The 19,795-nt window shown below is 37.0% G+C and overlaps 1 protein-coding gene across 1 annotated transcript in view; it reads left to right on the top strand.

The window, feature by feature from the left end:
- CCDC88A (coiled-coil domain containing 88A) overlaps positions 1–19,795 on the top strand; it is a 185,109-nt gene that overhangs the window by 32,352 nt on the left and 132,962 nt on the right. Inside the window, exon 3 of the mRNA XM_007938006.2 lies at positions 8,715–8,823. Within this exon, the coding sequence (XP_007936197.1) occupies positions 8,715–8,823 (109 nt within the window). The remainder of the gene's footprint in view (positions 1–8,714; positions 8,824–19,795) is intronic.

The raw sequence follows: 19,795 nt of genomic DNA, 5'->3' as shown, positions 1-19,795 counted from the left end.
CAAAAGAACTAACAGATCTGTCCCGGAGGAAGTGCGGCTGAAATGCCCATAGGAAGTGAGGATGGCCAGACTTCGTCTCACCTACTTTGGTCATATTGTCAGAGGGGACCATTCCCTGGAGAAAGATGTCATGGTTGGTAAGGTGGAGGGTCAACCAAAGAGAGGAAGACCTTCGACGAGATGGATTGACACGGTGGCTTCGACAATGGGCTCAAGTATAGGAAGGATCTTGGAGCTGGCACAGGATCAGGTGGTGTTTCATTCTGCTTTGTATGGGGTTGCTGTGAGTCGGAAGCGACTCGACGGCACCTAACAACAACTCAAAGCAATCTATACATTCAATGCACTCCTGATCTGTTTTCCATCAGCATTCTTTAAAGACATGGAAAAACCACTCACTACTTTTATATGGAAAGGAAGGAGACCTTGGATAAGCAAACCACTCCTGATGAAGAACAAAGTAGGAAGTTTCACATTTCCAGATCTCAAAGCTTACTATACAGCCACAGTTGTCAAAACTGCCTGGTATTGGTACAATGACAGGTTCAAAGACTAGTGGAGCAGAATTGAGAACCCAGAAAGAGATCCATTGACCAATGGTCAGTTGGTCTTTGATATGGCTAAAATCCATTAAATAAGGAAGAAATAGTCTCTTCTAACAAATGGTGCTGGCAAAACTTCTTATCCATGTGCAGAAAAATGAAACAAGAGCCATACCTCACACCGTATACAAAAAACAACCCCAGATGAATCAAAGACTTAAATGTGAAAACCAAAATATATATATATTTTTAAAATTACGTGCTTTAAAAGACTTCTTCAAAAGAAAAGAAGATGATGGAATATGCAGACAAGCTACACATACCCTCTTCAACAAAGAAAAGAGAAACCAATTGACAGAGATACAGAAGATAATCCTGGAGCCCTAAGCTTTGAAAGGAAGTATACAGAAGTGGATTAGGCACCAACTAGTGGAAAAACCTGAATGAAACCAGTGAGTACAGAGATGGATGGGGCTGTGGACTGTCAGCTGCTCTGGCAGCACCACCAGCCTGAGTATTTCCAAGTGGTGTTGGGTCCTGAGAATTAACCTAAAGATTAGTGCTGGTCACTAAGTGCTGCAGGGATGACTGTACTGGTGGCCAATAACTAGGAAGGGAAACAGCAAGGAGGGAGACAACCTGAACTGTAGAATTTTGGCTGTGTGGAGGGTGCAGTCATTTTGATTGTTTACAAGCGGTGGGCATTTTGGATATTTTAAAGTGACACCATTCTCATTTAGCTTTCAGAGCCCTAAGAGTAGGCTTCATTTGCCAAGGGCAGCAGGGACATATGGGAGGCTAACAGCAGGAAAGGAAACAGGTGGTGAGTGTGTAAGTGCTGCCAGCTGGCAAATAGAGGAGCACAGTACCCTGCTTACATAACATCCAAAAAAAACAAAAATTGTGGGCAAGTCACTCCAACGTACAATCACCAATTAAGTATAAACACAAAATGTCATAATGTCTCAGAGACAACAGAGCATCATGTGCCACACAAAGTAGCAATATAAAGTAAGAGAAACAAGGAACCAGGATACAGATCCCAGAATTGGGACTCCCTTAAAGAATTGTATTTAGGTATCATCAAAGGATTGAGAGACAGATCAAAGAAAACACTGACAAAATTAAGAAAAATGACAAAACCCTAGAATAATTTCAGAAGAAAATACAAGAACAAAATGACAAAATAAATGAAAAATTAGAAATGACACAAAATGTACAGATAGAAATCCAGACTATTAATACTAAATTTTCAGAAATAGATAACACGTTGAAAGGGCAAAGGAGTAGAATCGAATCAATGGAAGACAGAGTTAATGAGATTGAAGAGAAATACCTGAATACTTCTTTGGGAAGGGATCAGTCAGAAAAAAGACCAGAGCAAAATGAAAAAAGCCTAAGGTTCTTGTGGGATACCATCAAAAGGAGTAACCTATGTATAATTGAAATTCCAGAACAGGAAGAAAAAAGGAAAACCATTGAGAAAATTTTTCAAGATTTGTTGGAAGAGAACTTCCCTGATATGATTAAAGGTGAGAATATATCCGTTCACAAACTCCAGTGAACCCCAAACAGAATAGACCCCAAAATAAAATCACCAAGACATACCATCATCAAACTCAACAAAATCACAGACAAAGAGTTCTGAAAGCATCACGGGAAAAACACAAAGTTACTTACAAAGGACAATCGTTAAGAATAAGCTCTGATTTCTCAGCAGAAACCATGCAAGTGAGAAGGTAATGGGATGGTATATATAAAACCCTGAATGAGAAAAATTTCCAACCAAGAATTATATACCTGCCAAAATTGTCCCTCAAATATGATGGTAAAATTAGGAGATTTCAGGATAAGCAGAAATTAAGGGAATTTGTTAAAACGAGATCAACCTTACAAGAAGTACTAAAGGGAGTCCTTGGAACAGAATCAATAATAGCAAACAACAACCAATCATTAATACACAAGATGACATAACCCAGAAACCAATACAGTTGTGGAAGTATCCAAAGTAAAATAAGCTTACAAGATTGTAAACGAGGAACTAGAGACATCAATTAGCAAATGAAGACAACTACAAACCAAAAAGCGGGAAAAAACTGTAGTTACAGGACTTCTAAATGGTGAGGATGTCAAAAGAATTGCGAGATGGAATGGACTGTTTTAAACTTGGGGAGAAAATTATAAATCACAGGGTAACCTCAAAGAAAATGATAAACCTTCACATCACAATGAAAAAGAAGACAAGAACAAATATTTAAGAAATACTAAAACAGTGGCACCAAAAGAAATGATAACATGATTCATAAACCTAATGAGTTCAGGACAGAAAATGATATGGAACAAAGAAACCAGAACACCATGAAAAAAACACATGACAAAATGACAGCAACCATTTCATACTTGTCGATAATACACTGAATGTCAGTGGATTAAATGCACCATTCAAGATAGGAGAGTTGCAGACTAAGAAAGCATAACCCATCAATATGCTGTCTACAACAGACACACCTTAGAGACAAAGACAAAAATAGACTAAAAATCAAAGTTTGGAAAAAGGTATATCAAGCAAATGGCAACCAGAAAAGAGTAGGAGTGGTAATATTAATTTCTGATCAAATTGACTTTAAGACAAAAACCACCATATGAGACAAGGAAGGACATTATATGATTAAAGGATCAATTGAACAAGAAGATATAACCATAATAAATATCTATGGACCCAACAAATGAGCCCCACCATACATAAATCAGACTTTAAATGAGTTGAAAAGGCAAATAGATGACTCCACAGTCATAGTGGGAGATTTTAATACACCACTTTCAATGAAAGATAGAACAACTGGAAAGAAATTCAAAAAGACACAGAAGAGCTAAACAATGCAATCCACCAACTTAATCTCATAGACATCTACACAACACTTCACCCAACAACAGCACAATATACATTCTTTTCCAGTGCACATGGAACATTTTCCATGATAGACCATATGTTAGGCCATAAAGCAAGCCTTAATAAATTTAAAGACATTGAAATACTGCAAAGCTTATTCTCAGATCTCAAGGCTGTCAAATTAGAAATCAACAATAGAAGATCAATGGAAAAGAGCAAACACATGGAAACTGAGCAACACCCTCCTTAAGAAAGACTGAGTAAGAGAAGAAATAAAAAATGAAAGTCAAAAATTCCTTGAATCAAACGAGAATGAAAACACAGCATACCAAAATCTTTGGGGCACAGCAAAAGCAGTGATCAGAGGCTAATTTATAGCAATAAATGCACACATTAAAAATGGAGAAAGAGCCAAAATCAACACCTTAACCCAACATCTCCAACAATTAGAAAAAGAGTGTGTGTGTGGGGGAAGCCTACAGTCACCAAAGAAAGGAAATAAAAGATTTGAGCAGAAATCAATGAAACAGAAAATAGAAGGGCAATAGAAAAAATCAACAAGACTAGAAGTTGATTTTTTGAAAAGATTAATAAAATTGACAGAGTACTGGCAAATTTAACAAAGGAAAAGAGGGAGAAAATACAAATAACATGAATAAGAAATGAAATGAGTGACATCACAACAAAAGCAACTGAAGTAAAAAGGATAATATCAGGATACTATGAAGAACTGTGTTCCAACAAATTTGAAAATCTGGAAGAAATGGACAGATTTCTAGAAACACACTACTTACCTAAACTAACAAAGACTGAGGTGGAAAAGTTGGACAGACCTATTTTGAAGAAATTGAGCAGGTCATACAAAAATTACCAACAAAAAAAAGTCCTGGCCCAGACAGTTTCACAGAGAATTCTACTAAACATTCAGAGAAGTACTGACATCAGTCCTACTCAAACTATTCCAAAACACAGAAAAGGATGGAATCCTCCCAAATTAATTTTATGAAGCAAGCGTAACCTTGATACCAAAACCAGGCAAAGACATCACTCAAAAGGAAAACTACAGACCAGTATCCCTCATGAATATAGATGCAAAAATCTTCAACAAAATCCTAACCAATAGATTCCAACAACATACCAAGAAAATAATTCATTATGACAAACCGAAAACCAAACTCACTGCCGTTGAGTCGTATCTGACTCATAGCAACCCCTCCTTGGGTTTCCAAGGCGGTATCACTACAGAAGTATATTGTCCAACCATTATGACCAAGTGGTGTTCATATCAGGTATGCTAGGGTGGTTCGACATTAGAAAAACAATCAGCATCATCCACCACATAAATAAAGAACCACATGATCATATCAATTGATACAGTGAAGCCATTTGATAAAATCCAACACCCATTCCTGATCAAAACTCTCAGCAAAGTAGGACTAGAAGGGACGTTCCTCAACGTAATAAACGGTGGATATGCAAAACCAACAGCTAACATTTTCAATGGAGAGGTACTGAAACCATTCCCTTGCAAACAGGAACCCAGACAAGGATGTACTCTGTCACCACTTCTCTTCAACATTGTATTGGAAGTCCTGGCCAGGCCAATAAGGCAAGAAGGGGAAACCAAAGGCATCCAGATTGGAAGGAAGAAGTCACACTATCCTGTTTGCTGATGACATGATCCTATACCTAGAAAACCCAAGAGACTCCATCAAAAATCTACTGGAACTAATTGAGAGATTTACCATCGTGTGGATACAAGATCAACATCCAAAAATCAGTTGGATTCCTCTACACCAGCAAAGAGGTTGCTGAAAAAGATATGAGGAAATCAATACCATTTACAATGTTGTTGTTGTTGTTATGTGCCGTGGAGTCGGCCCCGACTCATAGCGACCCCTCCTTGGGTTTCCGAGGCAGTATCACTACGGAAGTAGGATTGCCCAACCTTCCTTCCGAGGAGTGGCTGGTGGGTTTGAACCACCAGCCGTCTGGTTAGCTACCCCAAAAATAAAATACTTGGGAATAAATCTTACCAAGAACACGGAAGTCCTGTACACAGAAAAACTTTTTAAAAGACTACTTCAAGAAACCAAAAGTGATCTACATAAATGGAAGAACATACTGTGCTCGTGGATAGGAAGATTGAACATTGTGAAAATGTCAGTTCTACCCAAAGCAATATATATATATATATTCAATACAATCCCAATCCAGATCCCATCAACATTCTTTAAGGATATGGAAAAACCAATGACTAACTTTATATGTAAAGGAAAGAGACCGCGGATAAGCAAAGCAATATTGAAGAAGAACAAAGTAGGAGGTCTCACACTGCCAGATCTCAAAACCTACTATACAGCCACGGTAGTCAAAACTGCCTGAATTGGTACAGTGACAGACACATACACCAGTGGGATAGAATTGAGAACCCAGAAATAGATCCATTGACCTATGGTCATCTGATCTTTGACAAAGGGCCGAGATCCATTAAATGGGGAAGAGAATGTTTGTTTAATAAATGTTGCTGGCAAAACTGGATATCCATCTGCAGAAACATGAAACAAGATCTGTACCTCCCACCATACCTACAAACTAACTCCAGGTGGAACAAAGATTTAAATGTGAAACCTAAAGCTGCAAAATTCCTCAAGAAAAACTAGGGGCAAATTTAGGGGCCCTAATATATGGCATAAATAGATTATGAAGCATAACCCAAAATGCACAAACGGAAGATAAGCTAAATGAATGGGACCTTCTAAAAATAAAATTTTTATGTGCTTCCAAAGACTGCGTCACAAGAGTCGAAGGAGAACCTATAGATTGGGAAAAAGTATTCAGCCATGACATATCTGACAAAGGACTAACCTCTAGAATTTATAGAAAACTCCAGCACCTCAACAGCAAAAAACCAGATAATCCAATTAAAAATGGGCAGGAGACAGGAATAGATACTTCACTAAAGAGGATATTCACGTGGCCAACAAACATATGAACAAATGCTCATGATCATTACCCATTAGAGAGATGCAAATCAAAACAACAATGAGTTTCCATCTTTCCCCCTAGCACTAGTAGCAAAGTTCAACAAGACAGAAAATAATAACAAATGCTGGAGGGGATGTGGAGAGATTGGGACTCTCATACACTGCTAATGGAACTGTCAAATGGTACAACCACTGTGGAAAGCAATATGGCGATTCCTTAAAAAGTTGGAATTAGAAATACCATTTGACCTAGCCATTCCATTACTTGGTGTATTTCCTAAAAAAATGAGAGCCAGGACAAGAACAGATAAATGGACATCCATGTTCATTGCAGCACTATTTACAGTAGTCAAAAGATGGAAACAACCTAGGTGCCAATCAGCAGAGGAATGGATAACCAAACTATGGTACATAGACAAAATAGAATACTGTACAACCCCAATGAATAATGTAGAATCTTCAAAACACCACATAACAAGGATGAACTTGGGGGACATTATGCTGAGTGAAATAAGTCATTCACAGAAGGACAAATACTGTATTAGTCCGCTATTGTAAAAAGTCAAGGAAAGGTTTATATATGGAAGGAAATTTTCTTTGTTGGTTACTGAGTGAGGAAGAGAGGGCAGGGAACACTGTTAGATAGATAGGTAGAGACAAGTATTGATACGGGTGAAGAGAAGGGCAGTGTACCAAATGTGAGTGATCCAACACGGTGGCATTGAGGAAGAGGAAGACAGAGAGAGAGATGCATGGGATGTACAGACAACAAAGATGAACCCTTTTGCACATACAGTACTGCATTGTCAGTGAAGGCAAACATTGATATATAGTGGATAGATAGGTGGACAGTCTGAACTATTAGGTATGACTATGCAGGGGAGAGTGTGCCCAACCCATATATAGAGTTGGCAGACAATGTTTCTAGAAGTGTAATCGTATGTTCTGAAGAATTCCCAGGTATTCTGACAATGGACAAGGTTGTAGTCATTTCTTGGCCACAGCCAGCTACCCAGAGTGAGTGAGTATTTGGACCTGTGGGCTTGGGACCATAGTTGCAGGGGACGTCAAGCTCAATTGGCATTACATTCTACACAGAACATTGTTCCACCTTCTACTCTGGTGAGTAACGACTGGCATCTTAAAAGCTTGCAAGCAGCCATCTAGATGCAACGATGGGTCTCTCCTCATCCAGAGCAAAGAAGAGTGAAGAAGAAAGATGCATGGAAACAGTTCAAGGGACTGGTATGCCTTGCAATCCTCAGCCTGTAGGACTGTGAGACCAGAAGAACTAGATGATGATGCCCAGCTATCACATTCAACCAGTTGGAAGGGAATCTATGTAGGAGATCCTGGATAGAGTGGGAAAATAATGTGGAACAAAACACAAAATCATTAAAAAAATTAGAAAAAAGAAAAAGGGGGACCAGGTTTGCTGGTCTCATAGAGCCTGATGGAACTCCTGAGAGTATGGCCCCTAGCTGCCCTTCAGGTCTAGAGCTGAACTTACTCCTGTGGCTTCCAGCCAAACAAAAGACAGGGATTTCAGCTGAACATTTACATTAGATGCACATTAGATAACATTCCTTGGAGAGCACTATCCTGGGAGAGTACAAGGGCTGTATGTGCACAGGGAAACACCTCACCTGGTGGGAGTGCATGGAGGGAAGGACACAGGAAAGAGGTAACTATGGGGAGTAAGTGTGACGGGGAGCTGTTGCATTGTGGGAAATTGCAGTGAATGTTGTGAAACAAAGTGTATGTGAGGTGCTGTATGCAAAGTGAATTTGTTCTGTAAACATCACCCAAATCACAATTAAAAAAAAAAAATGAGGTAGTTCATCCCTGGAATATAGAGACAAAAATGAGAGCGTGTGCTTTAAATTTCAAATTTATTTTACTACTTCCTTAAGGTCCTTTGGTGATGCAAATGGTTAACTCAGCACTCAGCTCATAACCAAAAGGTTGAAGTTTTGAGTCCAACCACAGTCACCTAGGAAGGAAGGCCTGACAATCTGCTTCTGAAAAATCAGCCATTGAAAACCATGTGGAGTGCAGTTCTGTTCTGACAGACATGACATTGCCATGAATTGCCATCAACTGGACAGCAGTTGGTTGGTTAGGAATATGAAATGCATCTGTATGTATTAGCACAGAATACATGGCATAGTGATCATTTTATCCTCTGAAAATGAATACACAATTTGTTTAAAGAAAAAAATTAATGTCATTAATTTTCAGTGTCTGAATGAAGAGGTATTTTTCAATGTAATTTTATTTATTTTTTTCTTACAGTAATCCTAAATTGGAAAGTCAGAGAGTAAATAAAAAAGTTAACAATGATGCATCACTTAGAATTCATAATCTGTCCATTTTGGTGAAACAGATAAAGGTTTATTACCAGGTAAGTGCTCTGTTTTTTTAATCTAGTATTTTAATAGCTACTTACATTTTTAATGTTATTTAGTATCAATTATTTCACAAATATTAAATGCTTATTATGTACCAGGTACTTGTCCAATAAGGAGCCCTGTTGCACAGTGGTTAAGCACTTACCTGCTAACCAAAAGGTTGACAGTTGGAACCCATCAGCTATTCTGATAGAGAAGAATGTGACAGTCTGTTTCCATAAATATTGCAGACTTGGAAACCCTGTGGGGGGCAATTCTACTCTGTTGTAGGGTTGCTGTGAGTCAGAAACTGATTTGATAGCACACAACAATAACAACTGGTCTGTTTGCTGAGATAGAATAATAAATGTATTAGCTTATTTCTCATGACATATTAAAGATACAAGCAAGCATTCTTATCTTTTTCTAAAACCAGTTCCCAGTTTCATGAAAACTGCATTTCGTTAACCTACTTGAATTATGCCTTGTATTCACTCCTTTCTTTTTAAGCTTAAAATAGATGATTATTTTAGTTTTTAAATATGAAGATTGTTAAAACTATTAATGTACCTCTAAGAATCACTGTAGCTCTGTTGCAAACATTTTGGTATGATGTACATTAGAAAATTTTTATTTTCAAAATACTCTAATTTGTGTTATGACTTCTTATTTCACTCATGAATTATTTAGAAGTTGGCTTTTAAGTTTCTAAATTTATGGTATTTTTCAAGTGATCTTTTAAAATTCTTGACCACATAATATGGTCTGTATGATACTGATTGTTTGATCTTTGTTAATAAGTACTTGTCTTGGCCTACTATATTGTCAGTTTTCGTTAAATTCCGTGTATGCTTGAAAACATGTATTATCCAATTGTTTGGGTTCATAGTTAGAGCAAGCCACTCCATGGAAGGAAGACCGGGCAATCTGCTTCCATAAAGATTTACCACCTCAGAAACCTAAAGGAGGTCTCTATAAGTCAGAATCAACTTGTTGGCAGTGATGTTTGTTAATTCTAGGATTCAAATCTTTTTCATCCTTATTAATTTTGTTATTGAGCTATCATTTATTGAGAAAGGTAAGTTGAAACCTCCGATTATGATGATAAGATTTGTCAAGTGTTCTTTCTATACTTTCAAGCTATGTTATTGGGTACAAATGAGTTTAAAATTGTTAAGTCTTTTTGGAGATTGAAACATTTATTATAGTTATGTAGTGACTCCCTGATGAGTTTGGAAGTCTTTTTTCCCCTACTGGCTAAAAATTTTTCTGCTTATTTAGGAGCCACTCAGAAAATTATACCTTTCATATTTAACATAGCAAAGACTCAAATTTATCAGTATCTCTACCAGTATATGGACTAGGAGTTTGACCTTATCAGAATACTTTAACTCGAGGTTTTTTTTTTTTTATTTTAAACCTGTTTATGATTTTAAAACTAATCCTGTATTTCAATTCTCTTTTTGTTAACCCCATAAATGAGGTATTAAAAGTACTGTTCAGTAATAAAATCATTGTTTCGTTAATAAAGCTACATGTTTTCCTTTCCCCTTCCCACTCATGCTTTTCTCTTCTATCTCAGACCTTCCTTTAGTATCATTGTCTTCTGGAAATACATTCTTTAAACATTATAGAGCAGTTTTTGGTAGCAAAGCTTTTCAATATTTATTTGTCTGAAAATGTCTTTATTTCACCCTTGTTCTTAAAAGATAATTTTGCTGGGTATACAGTTCTAGGTTGGCGATTATTTTTCTCTCATTGCTTTGGAGATTTTATGCATCTGTCTCTGGTTTCTTTTTGCTCTGGAGAAGGCAGCTGTCAGTCTGTTTTTTTTTTTTTTTAATATTTAATTTAACTGACTTTTTTTTTTTTCTCTTTGGGCTGCTTTGCGTCTTATGTTTTCTCTGTCCTATCCTATTCTATTAATCTGATCTCCTTCCGATATCTCTGTTAGATATGTATTAGACTTTCTTGCTCTGTCCTCCATTTTGTTAAACTTTATTTTATATTAACAATCTCTGTGTTGCATTCTGAGTACTTTTGTTCAGAGCTCTCTCTTATTTATCAGTAGGCCCCTCATCTGTATTAAATAATCTGTTTTCAACCATTGATTGACTTTTGGCTCTCAGCAATTACATCTTTCATGTCTAGAAGTTCTGTTTGGTTCTTTTTATATCTGCTTTTTTGTTTTCTTCACTAATCATTTTTTTAATACTTTCATTTCTTCAGAAATTTGAAGTATTTTTTATTTTAGATTTTGTATCTAGGAATTTCAAATTTTGAAATCTTTGGGGATTTGATTCTGCTCTTTGTTTTTGCTTGCTTTTGTGGTGGCAGCAGTGGCGCAGTGGTGGGATGTGTGTATTTGTTTTCATTGTGAGCTCTTTTTTTTTTTTTTTTTTGATTTTATTTGTGGGAATTCTTTGGGCTGTGAGCCAGAGAAGTATATCTTCCTAGAGGATTTATTTCCTTTTGTACAACCCACCCAGGACCCCTTTTAATTGAATTTATTTTAAATAGCTTTGTATTATTTTAGATGCAGTACTTGTACACTGTAGAATATTAGGAAAAAATAAGAGAAAACAAATATCATAGTTTCAGTGACTGGGTATATTACCACTTGTATTAGTTTCCTAGGGCTACTGTATGTAATAGATCACCACAAAGCTGGATAATTTAAACAAAAGAAATATATTTTCTCACAGTTCTTGAAGCTGGAAGTTCAAAATCAAGTTGTCACCAGGCATGTACTCCCTCCGAAAGCTCTAGAGAAGAATCTGTCCCTTGTTTCCTCCTAGCTTCTTTTGATCACTGACAATCCTTGGTGTTTCTTGGCTTGCAATTGATTCACTCTAATCTCTACTTCAGTCGTTTCCTCTTGTGTCTCTAAATCTCTCTCTATTGATAAGGACACTTCATTGGATTTAGAGCATACCCTTTACCACTGGGACCTCATCTTAACTTGATTATATCGGCAAAGAATCTGTCTTCAAATGAGGTCCCACTCACAGCTACCGGGAGTTAGGACTTCAACATATACTTTTGGGGGACACAGTTCAACCCATAACACCACTGTTAGCACCTGAACATACATACTTTTGGATCTTCTTCTCTACATTTGTATGTGTGTGCCCATATTTTTTTTTTACTAGGACTATATTACTACAAATCATCAAGAAAATAACTTTTTCAGTCCCCTCCAAACACTAAGAAAGAAAGCTTCTCGCCTTCTTTTGTAGTGTTCAATTTTGTTTGTTTCATCTTGAATGGTAAAGTTTTACTTCACAAAAGATTTTTTTAATTGTACAGTAATTTTAGATTTCTTTCTTTATCAGTATTTTTGAAATAAAACTCTATATTTTAAGCAAAAGACTAGATTAAATGTTGTTAGTTGCTGTCAAGTCGGCTCATTTTGTGGCTCGTTTTGACAGTCTTCATCAGTTTTTGTCTTTCTGATTATTGGAATTATGCTAGATTTTTGGTTTCATGGTATCTTTAGGCAAATAGAAGTTCCCCTCAGAAATGTCATCGAATTTCCCTTAGGAAAAAAGAAATAAAAGGCAAAGGGATTTCTGTATCAGATTTTTATATCAGTTATCAGTGCAACCTAACTCTAAATTAATGTACTACTGGTTTCTTTGTTTTTTAACAGTGTTATTGTGGGATAATTGACAGACCATACAATGTACCCTTTTTTTTTTTTAAAGACTTACTGATGTTAATTTCCATGTAGTAAAATTTTTGGCAAAGGATATTGAACATTTCCTTCACTTCAGAAAGGTCCCTCATGTTTCTACCACCAACCTTGTCAACCATGATCTGATTAATATCCCTTGTAGTTTTGTCCTTGTATTTCTTCTTTCACTTAGCAGAATGCTTTTGAGATTCATCAGGTTGTTGTATGTTTTAGAAATTTGCTCAGTGATTTGTTGGTAGACATTTTACAACTTGCTTCCCCCGCCCCCGCCAAAAAAAAAAACCTGATTTGTGCCTTTTCTTTTTTTTGGTATTGTTGTCAGTATGCTTTCACTGTGGCCTATCTTAAGCCACATAAACCAGCTCATAAAATCTCCGAAAATTTAACATTGGTTTTTTATGACCTAGTACCTGCCAGCTCCAGCACACCATTGAATTTGTTCCTTTTTATTGAGAGTACCACCATATGACAATTATAAATAAAGTTGCTATAACCATGTATACACAGGTCTTTGTGAGGGAGAAATGTTTCAGATTTCTAGAGTTAATACAGAGGTGGTTGTTGTTGTTATGTGCCGTTGAGTTTGAGCCAACTCATAACGACCCCTCCTTGGGTTTCCGAGGCTGTATCACTACGGAAGTAGATTGCCCAACTTTCCTTCCTAGGAGTGGCTGGTAGGTTTGAACCACCAGCCTTCTGGTTAGCAGTCAAGTGCCTTAGGCACTATGCTACCAGAGCTCCCTAATACAGAGGAGTGGGAGGGATTGCACAGTCCTATAGAAGTGTTTGTTCACTTTATATAGAACTGCCGAACTATTTTCTAAAATGGCTATAACTTTTTTTTTGTATTCCCACCAGAAATGTATGAGAGTTCTAGTTGTTTTACATACTCACCAGCTCTTGTCATTGTGTTTTATAAGTTTTAGTGATTTATTATATGTATAGTGGTCATTTTAACATTTTTAACTTCTTGGTTCTTTTTAGTCATTTGGACTTAAAAAGGAAGCTTATGAAAGACGTGTCTAAAGAATTAGTTTGTTTTCTTCTCGTGCTCATTAGTCATAAGCTCACTATGAAGGGTCCATCTCTTCAAGGATATTTCTTGAGTTTCTTATTGTACAGTTTCCTTTCATGATATTTAAAATGTGTATTTTTAAAGGAGTCACCATTAGTGGATTATTTTGCAGCTTACTACTCATTGCCATCGAGCCGGGTCTGACTCATAGTGACCCCTCCTTGGATTTCCAAGGCAGTATCACTACAGAAGTAGATTGCTCAATCTTCCTTCCGAGGAGTGGTTGGTGGGTTTGAACCGCCAGCCTTTTGATTAGCAGGCAAGTGCCTTAGGCACTATGCCACCAGAGCTTGCATTTTACACTTTGAGTGTTACTTTTTTTTTTTACATTAAGGAGATACAATTTTGTTTTTTGAGAAACAATTTAGCATTTTTAAAATTCCCACAAAACTCCTAAAATATTTATTCAACTTAAATTTGGACTCAAAGAGGAAAAAAAATTCTTTGTTGCTACCAGTATGCCAATACTTCACTTTGAAGCATTATATCTAAGTTTTATAAGCCCATTGATTTGTTTCTATTTTAAAGTCTTGAGGACTGTTCAGTTTTTTGCTACTTTTTCTGAAAATTCTATACGGAAATCCTATTTTTGAAGTTTTTTTGTAGTTTTAGTGTGGGCAAGACGTTGAAGTATATATACCCAATCTGAACATTTCTTTTAAATAAAATAGTGTGCTGCCTTGTTTTTAAAATAGTATAAAATTGAATGGAGCCCCCAGACCTAGGCAGTAACTATTTTATATCCCTAAAGATCTGCTTAGGAGCTCTGGTGGCACAGTGCCTAAGGCATTTGACTGCTAACCAGAAGGCTGGCGGTTCAAACCCACCAGCCACTCCTCGGAAGGAAGATCGGGCTATCTCCTTCCATAGAGATACAACCTCAAAAACCCAAGGAGGGGTCGCTATGAGTCGAATTGACTCGATGGCAGTGAGTTTTTGGTTTGAGTTTGATGTCACTATAATGCTAAAAACAAAAATCCAGTCTAGTGTTATTAACTGGGTTGCTGCAGAAAGCAGATACTTTTTAGGTTTTTCTTTAGCATCTGTTAAAATAAGCAACATTTGGAATATTAACAAAATTCAATAGCCAGGAAAACCAGACTCTATGTTTGTTATATAACCGTTGCTTTGTATTTCATCATAGTTTTGATATTTTGACCAAATGTTTTTCCTTTTAAAGCCATTCATTTAATTCTTTTTTCTTTATTAAAATATGATAAGATGGTCTTAATTGTCTTCACTAGTAACATAGGTACAGGGACAGATACATACAATATGACAAATATAATTGTGTTTTGAATTTTAAAAATAGATGGTAAGCCTCTCGAAGGAGAGATTGTCATTCTAATGTTTAGAAATCTTTGAACCATATTTAGCACTACAAAAATAATGTGCTTTTAATGACGTTATTTGCTCAGTATGTAGTTTAAGAAAGTGATGTTAGCCCGGACCTGTCAGAAATGTTATTTAACTTCTTAGTGTGAAGAAATGTTACGGAAAACTCACAGGAGAAAGGAGAGGCCTAGTTTAAATTATCTTTGAATAAGAACAAACAAAGTATCATTGCCATAATGTTGATTCCAACTCATAGCGAAGCTGTAGGATGAGTAGAACTGCCCCAGTAGGGTTTCCAGAGCTGTAAATCTTTATGTAAGCAGATGCCACATTTCTCTCCTATGGAGCAGCTGGTAGATTTGAACCACAGATCTTTCAGTTGGCAACTGAGCACTTAACCACTGTGTCACCAAGGCTCCATCTTTGAATAGTGCCTAAATAATAAAGTGTATGTCTGATATATACGTGAAAGAGTCTTTCTTGCATTGCTTTACTAACATAAGCTTTAAGTCATACAATAATTTGTATATCAATAAAAAAGATTTTTAGATGGTGAACTGTAAAAATGGGTAATAGACCAGTTTTTATGGAAAAGTTATACAGAGCCAATTAAAGGTAATAGGAATGAAATCACTTGAAATGCCCTTCAAGACACTTTTGCTATTATTTTTACGTCCACATAATCGCTACCATTTTTCCTTGTTCCTGTCTTTCTTAAGTACCTCAAATCTCTAAATCTTGGGACTGCCTCATGCCATAAGGCAATTTCTATCTGTTCAGTGAAACTTTGCTTTAATGGTTCTGAAAATCCACAACTAATTACGTTTGAATAATAGCGTACATTTCTAAAATTGCAGCCTTCTCATTTCTACCCCCACCAATACTCCTCCTTCTTCCCTGCTTTATTTGTATCCTTTGCATTTATCACCAAAATATTTATTTATCATGTTTATTTCCTGTCTAGTCTTGTTAAAATATAAATTTCATGAGAGCAAAGATTTATACTTGTTCACTGCTGTATTTCCATTATTTAGAACAATGTCTGGTAAGTAATAGACCAAAACCAAAGTCACTGCCTGTCAGTTCCTACTCATAGCTAATCTAAAGGACAGAGTAGAACTGTCTTATAGGGTTTCTTCCAAAACTGTAATCTTTATGGAAGCAGACTACTGTATCTCTCTCCTGCGGAGCAGCTGGTGGGTTCAAACCACTGACCTTTTTGTTAGCAGCCAAGTGCACTACAGGGCTCCTTCAAATAATAGACACTGAATAAATGTATATTGAATGAATGATTGTCCTAATTTTATCAAAACTTTCTTCTCATTTTCAGTTACATTGCTAAAATTCTTCATAAAATTTCTTGTAAGTTTGTAATCACCTTAGTGAAAAATTGCAGTGTCTTCATTAGTTCATAAACTTCAGTAGTTCATATCATCCTTAACCCATCAACTAACTTTTTGTTCTTATTAAAGTTAGATTTGTTAGAGCTCATTTATGTATTCTTTTTTTTTTTTTTTCCCATTTCTTTAACACCTATGAAAAGCATCTTCACTAGGTGAAATATTGGGAGTCTGCAATTAGCCTTACTAATAGCAAGTCTTTTATGTCATGTATTTTTAAATGATACTTGTTAGATTGGAATATGGAAATAAACAAAATGTTTACAAAAATATACCTAGAATTTCTGTAGAATCCATAGGGGAACTGAATAGAGAATTTAGAATATATATATATTTTTTAAGTTATATCACATTTACCTACTTTATTACCTAGTATTTCTGACAACTTAAAATTAATACTTGGAAATAAAATAAAGGTAAGCGTCTGCTATTGACTGCAGTGTTTAATAATATCCATCATTTTTAAGACTTTACTTTTTGTTTCACTTCCTACCGTATTCCAGAAAAGTCACATACCTATTAAGTCAGAGAGCTGAAATTCAAACCTAGGCATTTTGTCTCCACTCTATCAGTGTACACTGTATTAGGTGCTTGGATTCCAGTGTACTAGACTATGTTTTTAGATGAAAGGGAAGTTTTGAATTCAGAAGTTTATTATAGTAATTTGAGTCATCCAAGTACATTTAAACTTTATAATGTAAAGGTCAAACTTTATTAACACATAAAGTTATTAATACCGTATAGTGAAAAGATATATCAGATTGCTTTCATCTTTTTGGGAAAATTGAGTTAGTATAAGAGTATGGGCAAACAGAGTAGGCAAGAAGTAGGGATCCAGCTGAGGAAGAAGGTAGAGGAAAGTGGGTGTAGACTATACTGAAGATTATTTTCTGCTTGGGAAATTTTGTTTATAACTTAATGAATTAGCATGGAATGTTAAAAAGCTGTTCGGAGCAGCTTGAGGGAAGAGACAGACCAGAAAGCTGGCCAGTGGGCATGGTAGTGCAGTTCAGAGCAGCTGAGGGAGACCAGGAAGTGAGTGGAGCAGTTTGAACAGCTGAGAGACACCAGGAAGTGAGAGGAACAGTTTGGAACCGATAAGACAGACAAACTTGTTTGTCAGTTTGTCTTACTGTGGTGGCTTGTGTGTTGCTGTGAGGCTGAAGGCTATGTCACCAATGTTTCAAATGCCAGCAGTGTTACCCATTGTGGACAGGTTTCAGCGGAGCTTCCAGACTAAGACTCAGAGGAAGGAAGATGCCATCTACTTCTCAAAGATTTGGCCAGTGAAAACCTTATGAACAGCAGTGAAACACTGTCTGATATCTTACTGGAAAACTTCATGAATAACCTTATAACATTGTCCAATATAGTGCCAGAAGATGAGCCCGTCAGGTCAGAGGGCACTCAAGATAGGACTGGGGAAGAGCTGCCTCTTCAGAGTAGAAAACCAAAAAAACTAAACCCATTGCCATTGAGTCGATTCTGAGTCATAGTGACCCCTGTTGGGTTCGAGGCACTAAATCTTCACGGAATTAGAGTGTCCAGTCTTGCTTCCACAAAGTAGCTGGTAAGTTTGACCTGCCAGCTTTCTGGTTAGCAGTCAAATGCCTTAAGCATTACACCAAGTAGAGTGACCTTAATGAAGAAGATAGAATAAAGCTTTTTAGGATCTCCATTTGCTGATGTGGCATGACTCAAAATGAGAAAAAAACAGCTGCAAACATCCATTAATAATCAGAACATGGAGCATATGAAGTATGAATCTAGGAAAATTGGAAATTGTCAAAAATGAAATAGCATTTATAAAGATCAATATCCTAGGCATCGGTGTGCTGAAACAGACTGGTTTTGGCCATTTTGAATCAAACAACCATATGATCTACTCTGCTGGGAATGACAAATTGAAGAGGAATGGTGTGGGATTCATCATCACAAAGAATGTTTCAAGATCTATCCTGAAGTACAGTGCTGTCAGTGATAGGGTAATATCTATATGCCTATAAGGAAGACCAGTTAATATTACACTATTTAAATTTACTCATCAACCACCAAAGCCAAAGATGAGGAAATTGAAGATTTTTACCAACTTCTGCAGTCTGAAATTGACCAAACATTCAATCAAGATGTGTTGCTTATTACTGATTATTGGAATGCAGAAGAAGAATCACCAGTAGTTGGAATACATAGCCTTGTCGGTAGAAATGATGCTGGAGATCACATGATAAAATTTTGCAAGACCAACCCCTTACTCCTTGCAAATACCCTTTTTTCAATACCATAAACGGTGGCTATATACGTGGACTTCACCAGATGGAGTGCACAGGAATCAGATTGACTATGTCTGTGGCAAGAGGCAATGGAGAAGCTCAATATCTTCAGCCAAAACAAGATCAGGAGCTGACTGTGGAAGAGACCATCAACTGTACATACGCAAGTTCAAGTTGAAACTGAAGACAATTTGAACAACTCCATGAGAGCCAAAATAAGACCTTGTTATTCCTCCTGAATTTAGAAACCATCCAAATAGTTTGATGCACTGAACACCAGTGACCAAAAACCAGAGGAATTGTGGGATGACATCAAAAACATCATCCAGAAGATGGCGGACTAGGGAGAAAGACTGCACAGACCATCTTCAACAAAGAAAAGGGAAACCAATTAACACAGACACAGAAGATAATCTTGGACCCCTCCAGATGGATCAAAGACTTAAAGTCTGGCAGTGATCCTGAGCGATCCTGATGGCACAGACAGCTTGGAGATTCTCGAGTGGTGGGAGGATTTAAGAATTAACCTAAAAATCACCCTGCTAGCCAGGGACTGCACGGAGCACTGTGCGTGGTGCCTGGGGAACAAATGGAGAAGGTGAAGAGAAAGGTGGGCTGAGCTGTGGACTTTTGCTGGTCCGGAGGGTGCTGCCATTTTGAAGGTTTAAAAAGCGGCTTGACTATTTTGGATATTTAAAGAGACAGCGCTCTCGCAGATTCCTGGGGCTTAAGAACATGTTCTGCTTTCCAGCAACCCCAAGGACACTCGGGACCTCCAAGACTGACAAGTTTTTTGAAGGTTATTCGATTGTAATTTGTGTCTGATTAAGTGGGAGACAACAACAGTCCCTATAAGACACAACTACACCACACCTCCTGCAACTTCACTTACTGAGCGACAGCCACTACCTCCTTCTCTACCAACGGACCAACGATAAAAAACCACCAAGAAGAGTTGGAATCACCCTTGGCTGCTCTTCACAAACAGTTAACAGAGATCTAAATACAACAGTGCCACGATGCCTCGGAGACAAAAGACCATCACAGTCCACACAAAGAAGCAGGATAAAATGGTAGAAACAAGGGAGCAGGATATAGACCCAGAACACATCCCTGAGGAAGAAGCAGCTTTGGAACTCTCTGATAAGGAATTCAAAAGAATTATCTTTAGGTATCTTCAAAGGATTGAGAGACCAAAGAAAACACAGA

The sequence above is a fragment of the Orycteropus afer genome, unplaced genomic scaffold (assembly GCF_000298275.1).
Source record: "Orycteropus afer afer isolate SDZICR_OR568_19922 unplaced genomic scaffold, OryAfe1.0 scaffold00046, whole genome shotgun sequence".
NCBI classification, from domain to species: Eukaryota; Metazoa; Chordata; class Mammalia; order Tubulidentata; family Orycteropodidae; genus Orycteropus; species Orycteropus afer.
The sequence above is the reverse complement of the archived record's forward strand: the minus strand, read 5'-3'. Positions and strand labels throughout refer to the sequence as shown.